The sequence below is a fragment of the Mixophyes fleayi genome, chromosome 6 (genome assembly GCF_038048845.1).
Source record: "Mixophyes fleayi isolate aMixFle1 chromosome 6, aMixFle1.hap1, whole genome shotgun sequence".
NCBI classification, from domain to species: domain Eukaryota; kingdom Metazoa; phylum Chordata; class Amphibia; order Anura; family Limnodynastidae; genus Mixophyes; species Mixophyes fleayi.
In genome coordinates, this window is record NC_134407.1 from 168,791,320 (window position 1) to 168,798,136 (window position 6,817).

At 36.4% G+C, this 6,817-nt stretch overlaps 1 protein-coding gene across 1 annotated transcript; it reads right to left on the bottom strand.

The window, feature by feature from the left end:
- Nucleotides 1-364: 364 nt before the first annotated feature.
- On the bottom strand, nt 365-5,842 carry LOC142095380 (keratin, type I cytoskeletal 14-like). The gene is made up of 7 exons (XM_075178330.1): nt 5,525-5,842; nt 5,323-5,405; nt 5,076-5,232; nt 3,433-3,594; nt 2,621-2,746; nt 2,215-2,435; nt 365-476 (listed from the first exon to the last, which is right to left on the bottom strand). The coding sequence occupies exons 1-7, from the start codon at nt 5,693-5,695 to the stop codon at nt 365-367; spliced, it is 1,032 nt and encodes a 343-aa protein (XP_075034431.1). The 5' UTR covers nt 5,696-5,842.
- Nucleotides 5,843-6,817: the final 975 nt, after the last annotated feature.

Sequence of the window (6,817 nt, forward strand, 5' to 3'; positions counted from 1 at the left end):
CAGTCGTCTAGCCATCACAATTTCGTCCTTGTCAAAGTCACTCAGTTCCTTATGCTTGACCAGTTTCGCTGCTTCCAACACATCAACAAGAACTGACTTGCTGTCTAATATATCCCACCCCTTGGCTGGTGACATTGCAACAATATAGTCAATGTTATTCACTTAACTTGTCAGTGATTTTAATGTTGTAGCTGATCGGTGTGTAAGCTAGCTCTCATAGATAGATAGATAGATAGATAGATAGATAGATATGAGTATACATAATTGTTTTATTTATTGCTAGATTGTTATACTTGCATTACCACCTAACTGTGGAGAATGTTTTGTCACTTTATACTGTGGAAGGGGTGTGTGAGCAGGAGGGCTAATATGAAGCCACAATCTCCCTAACTGCAGCTTCTGGTTGGGCCTTCTGTCCACACACTTCCTGAGCATTACATCGCCCTGGTTCTTGGCCAGACTGTTTCACAAAGCCCCTGGAATAATGAATGTGTGGAGCAGACCACGTGGCTACAGGTTTTCAGCATAGTACAAAGCATGGTTTAAGGTTTGCTTCTCGAGAAAAGCAAATCTATTGCTAACCATACTGTATGTTGATGACAGCAAATTTTAATCCACTGGTAAAATTAAACTGGTAGTTAAATTTAAAGGGCCTGAGTCATTAAGGAAAGTAAGGCAAGAAAAAGTAGTAAATGTTCTCCGGGACAAACCATGTTACAATGGTAGGGGTGCAAATTAATTTATTATTTTTCACATAAGATACTTACTGGCTGTTTTTTCATCTAGCACACAAATACTTTTAAAGTTGAACTAGGACATATCCTACCCCAACTATAAATATGTGCCTACATTTTAAATTTACCTCCCCCTCCAATGCAACATGGTTTTGCCCAGATTCAAAGTTACTCATTTTCCATGCTTTGCTCTCCTTAATGACTCAGGCCCAAAATGTTTACATTCATATAAGATCCTTCAACAATTCATGCACAAGACCCACAATTTCTAACAACTCTAAAAAGATTTAATACAGCATATATAGATAAAATAATCACTTTTTAACACAAGTAGAGAATTATGAAAAAAACTACTTAGTTCATCTTGGACACATATTTACTATAACCGACTAGATAGAACTATGCTTAATATTATTGGCTTCTACTGAGAATGGCACACAGTCTACCTATAATGTGCCAAGTCATTAAGACATTTTGCAAACATGACAAAGCTTCAGGAAGACTGCATAGGAGAAAGCAGCAGAAATACATCACAGATGAAGAGTTCTGTCTTCCACAGAGTTTCTCCAGGAGTGACAATTAACCATTAGCATTTGCTGTGATGTACATGGCTTGTGACATGATGAGTCTTCAGTGCATGATGAGATCCTAGAATTGGTAACATAAAATGTGTAAGTCTAGTGGTGAAATAAGGAAAAGCCAGTGTCATGCTAGAGGATGTCGGGGTACTGGGTATTAGGGGGAGATTTTATCCATATGAGTAAATTATAGTTAAAACATGAATTATAATATTAAATAAACATTTTATTCTGAGAGTTCTCACAACAGGATTTGATTTTCAACATCCTCGGAAGAGGTGGAGCTTAAAATTTGTATTTTTGTATCAACCTGTTGCATTTTATGTGTGAAAATACATTTTAAAGTTTAGATGTTTATAAATAAGTCCCCTTACTCATATAACTTATATAAGAAATCAATTAATCTTGAATAAAAGCTGTCTTTTAGAAGAAAATGTAAAATCTATTTATAAGTTTATTATTAGCTTATTCTGTGGTTAGTAAATTAGTACCTGATGGTAAAATATTATACTTATCAAAATTGTTTTACTTACCATCCTTACCTACTGAGAAATGGTGTCCAGATGCACTGAAAAGTGTAATAAAATATATATAAAATAAACATGTTTTATTAAAATAGAAAATATATATATACAAGAAACAAAATATCTATTAGCAAAAACACAAAAAAAGTCAATATTGTTGTCAGTACAGTTGTCAAAATATTACATTGTTTACCCAAGAGGTGGTTCATAATTTGCCCAAACTGACAAAAAAAATTATGATTTGGCTATATTAATATTATTTAATGTCTGTGTATTTTCTATTTTTTTCTATTGTAGAATTATCACTGGTAATCAGTAGAAAAATTTAACATTTATTTATTTTCAACCACATCTATTGGTTTCCTATATAATACATACTGTATGTCATGACCATCCAGGAGTCGTTTGTAAGTGGCGATCTCCATCTCTAGGTGGTTCTTCTGGTCCATGAGGATTTTGTACGCATGATTTTGGCGTTCTAGATCAGATCGGATCTGTGCCAGCTGAGACTCCATGTTGTTGATTACATTTTGTAACTGGGCAAGTTGGGACCCAAATGTAGCTTCTGTCTCTTCTAAGGTGCCCTCTAGAGCAGATTTCTAGATCAAGACCAAACAAATTTTACTGAGAATTTTTTTTTTTATAAAAGCTAAAAAAAAAAAATTTGAACTGTTTGTTCTAGCATGAGTTACAGAAATATCACTATTACATTATAAATCATAGAACTGGCAGCATATTCATCTTTTACTTGTGCATCTCATGATTATATAGAATAAAGACTTGCCATGCTCATCTGGCTCTGTAGCTCAATCTCCAATGTTTGGATGCTGCGTCTCAGATCAATGACTTCTGTTTGCACAGACTGCAGTTGTTCAGAGCCAGATGCGACCTCACGGTTCAGTTCTTCAGTCTACAAGGATAAAAATGACCATATAGTGATCTGGAATCAGGACAACTTTTATGCATATTAAGGATGGAGTATATTTTTTTAAGACGAAAACTGCAATCAAGTACTTGTCACCTTCCAACATGTGATATCATGTAAGGACCACTATATAGTAAGCATAAGCCGCAAAAAAACTAATATTTGAGGTTAGAGATCGTCACATATTTTGTATCTTCTAGTGGTTGTTGTGTGACTCAACTGTTTTCGTGCCCAACATTATAATATTTGAATTTATTTTCCCAGTTTATCGCAAATGTCTAATTGTTGAGATGGTTACTAAGCAGGGAATCGTACTACACTGATTTGAGTGAATGTACAATGTATGTTATGTGGGACTTTATGTCATGTTTGTGTTTTACTATTGATGATGAAAGGAGACTTTGTGATAAATATTTATTAAGCTCTTGGAATAAAAGAGATAATTTGATAAGTAGCACATAACTTATTGCCTTTTTATGGAAGTCAGACATTGAGAGTTTGAGCTATGTAAATTTATTACAATTTTCCTAATGTTTGTTAATTGTTTTGCAATGAATAAAATAATGACAATAGTTAGTGGGCAGTATTTGTTAATTACTTACTGTTGCATTGTTTCTTCCATACATAAATACGAAGCTTATTCAGTTTCACTCACAGAGTAAACAACTTACCCTTTGGCGGAACATTGTCTCCACCTCTCTTAGGTTCCTCTCCATCATGCTCTCATATTGCTCTCGGATCTCAGCCAATGTTCTATTCAGATCTACAGATGGAGCAACATCTACTTCTACATTGATTCTGGCGCCCAGCTGAGCTCGCAGAGAGTTTACTTCCTGAGAATTAAAAAATTGTAAAGAAGATGCTTAATTATGCTTCTTTTGAAGTGGCATATGAAAATTCAAGAAAATTAAAGGAGAATTATTGCACAATTTCTAATTAATGTTAGATTTCTGAATGAAGAGTTTTTAATTTGCAGATTTATTTAATATCACAAGTGGAAAAATATATAAACTCAGATACTTACAGCATGCCTGTCTTTAAATGTCTAACAGGGCAGTTGTTATAAAATCAGACACCAACAACTGGTTTGTTAAAATTTTAAAGGCAGGAATAATGTGCATGGAAAATATAGCAGATGATGAAAGTGAATCATAATCTAAATCAGGATCATATAATTTGATCCAACTGGACACCACATACATAATACTGTTATAAAAGTGTCCTTGTCTTCCCTTACTATCCTTACCTACAGCTTGTAGTTGGTACATTCAACAACATAATTTATATAAAATAATGTGTTATGTTCTGCAATCATACATGTCATTTTTAATAGAGAACCTTGTTAAGTGGATAAATAAATCATCTACATCAAATTAGAAGAACCGCAATATTCCATTTAAGAGAAACTCACACCCACTCTCTCCTGCCATCTAATGATCAACCTAGTCTCACACATTGATGTATAAATGAAAATAGTTTTCTATTAACGTGTTTGATGGAGCTGAAAAGTAACATTACCAACTACTAGGGGTAGTAGTTCACCAGCAACCTTTAGGTTGAAAACTTTGTAGGATCATCTGACAACACGATCTTGAAGGGGTTCATGTTTCACAAAGTTCAGGGGCACATAGGTCCTGGTAGTATTTGTGGTGGTAGTCAGTGGCGCATGCAGGGGGGGTTTATGAGTCTCCAGAAACCCCCCCCCCCGCTCTAACTAAGTGGCCGCCATAGCGGCACTATCCTAAACAGCAGCCGCGGCGCTGTCAAAGAAGCGTCCGTGACAATACAGCACCACCGTGGATGCTTTTTTGACAGCGCCGCGGCTGCTGTATAGGACAGCGCTGCCGATGCGGAGCTGCTGCGCATGTGCGGGCGCATGCGCAGCAGCTCTCTCGTGTTTTTTTTGGGGGGTTTTTTGGGGTCAGGGGGGGGGGAACCCCCCCTGACAATTCTGCGTGCGCCCCTGCTAGTGGTGAAGGGGACGGAGGGTAAGTGAGTGTTCATTACACAAATACCTTTGTGTCATGGTAACATTTATTTTAAAATGCTCCTGTCATGCATATGAGAGCAGAAATCACCAATTGATGTGTGTTTACAATAGTGTAAATTTATTTTTGGTGTGCAAATAGCACCTGTGTTGCATAAATGACAAACATCAAAGAGAACTTTTTCAGGACTATCCCATAGATCTCTGCATAATAGCCCATTTGTTGTTTTCTTTACCTCTGTTGCCTTTGTTAGCAATGTTTGAAAGAAATTTTGCATAATATAATACTTGCTTCTATAGTTTATCAAATTATAGTTACAGTTTTACCTCATCATGGTTCCTCTTCATTTGCTGAAGTTCTGTCTCAAGGATTTGAACCTGAATTTCCAAGTCACATCTTTCCCGATTCAGTTCTTCCAGGAGTATATGGAAGCCATTCACATCACCCTCAACAATGTTGCCTAGCTGACGTTCCATATTATACCTTACAGGTAAGCAGAACAATAAAATAACATTTATTATGGCTTCAATAGACTTCTGTTGGTGACTTCATGGTATTAAATAGTCTACATACTTATTTCTGAAGTCATCTAATGCCAGGAGAGCATTGTCGATCTGTAATTCAATCCGGGCATTTTCCACAGTCGTTGCAGAGATCTGTGGAAGATAGACAACTGCTACTCAGTTCACAATATATTTATGCAACATGTTACATCACACCCCATTAATCAATATGTCACTTCTGTAGACCATTGCATATAATACAATATTTTTACTTGATTTTGAAGCTCCTGAATGGTTCTGAGGTAGCAGCTGAAATCTGGTGAAGTGCTGGGTTGATTTCTGTCATACCACTCACGGATATTCCTCTCCAGCTGGCTATTTTCTTCCTCAAGTGACTGAACCTTGTCTAAGTAGGATGACAGGCGATCATTCAGATGCTGCATGGTTTCCTTTTCATTGCCACAGAGCAGGCCATGACTTTGGAGACTGTTTCTATGACTGTGATGACCACCATGAGGTCTTGCATGACTGAAAGATGAATGATTGGAAATGGAGATTCCTTTGCCTCCTGACCCTCCATGCACACTTGGAGCTCTGCAGTGGCTTCCATGATGGACTTTATGGGTTTTTCCATGATGTGACATATGGGACCCTCCATGGTGAGACATATGGGAACTTTCATAATGGACTTTATTAGAACCACCATGGTGAGAAATATGGGATCCTGTTTGGTGCAAAATATGAGACCCTCTATTAGGATAAATATGACATCCTCCATATTGAGAAATATGGGAACCATCGTGGTGAGAAATATGGGAACCACCATTATGGATCTTGTTGGATCTTCTGTGAGGGATATCATAAGCATGACTTGAGATCCTAGACAAATGTCCACCAACCTGACAGCTTCTATAGTGTGATCCAGTGGAAGAGCGAATGCTGTGGCTCATGATGACTGAATATCAGGAGTTACAGAAGATGAAGATGCAAATTGTGTTTCTTTTAAAATATGTTCTTCCCTTTGTGTTCTCCATCCATTCCTTTCCTTATATAGGGAATACTGGGAGTGCTGCAGAAAATTAATTGCTATTGCTGGTCTTCACAGGTGTCTGGACTGTTGATTATGGGTAGTTTATATGCTTTGTTTTAGGATTAACCATTAAACATGTTGTGAGCTGCTTGGAAAGTATCAGATGGTTAAAAAAGTGTCGAAAAAGAATTTATTGCTACTCAACAAATTCAGAATTGGACTCTGTCCACCCTGACAATATAACACTGATAATAAAGATAATGGAATCATCAATCATATTTCCAATAAAGTTTTCAAGAGCTTGATTTTAATAACATATAATACAATTAATGTAATATAAATGCTAGTCCTACTGTGTGACTAAATCGCATCACTGCTAAATGACTCAGCACACTAGAATAGAAAAGAAGACACAATACAAAAAACACAGTGTTTGATGCCTATAGATAAAATGAATAAAGATATACAGTATACAAACAGTGTAATATGAACAATCTGAAAGAAATGTATTCATGAATCACTGTAACACTATTAC

Bases quoted from the DNA above. Each gene is read 5' to 3' on its own strand.
- LOC142095380 (XM_075178330.1), bottom strand. From the start codon at position 5,695: ATGCAGCATCTGAATGATCGCCTGTCATCCTACTTAGACAAGGTTCAG. The intron at 5,233-5,322 runs GTATGTAGACTA...CTTACCTGTAAG, and splicing joins TTAGATGACTTCAGAAATAA to GTATAATATGGAACGTCAGC. The intron at 477-2,214 runs GTATGTATTATA...TCATTATTCCAG, and splicing joins CTGGATGGTCATGACATACA to GGGCTTTGTGAAACAGTCTG.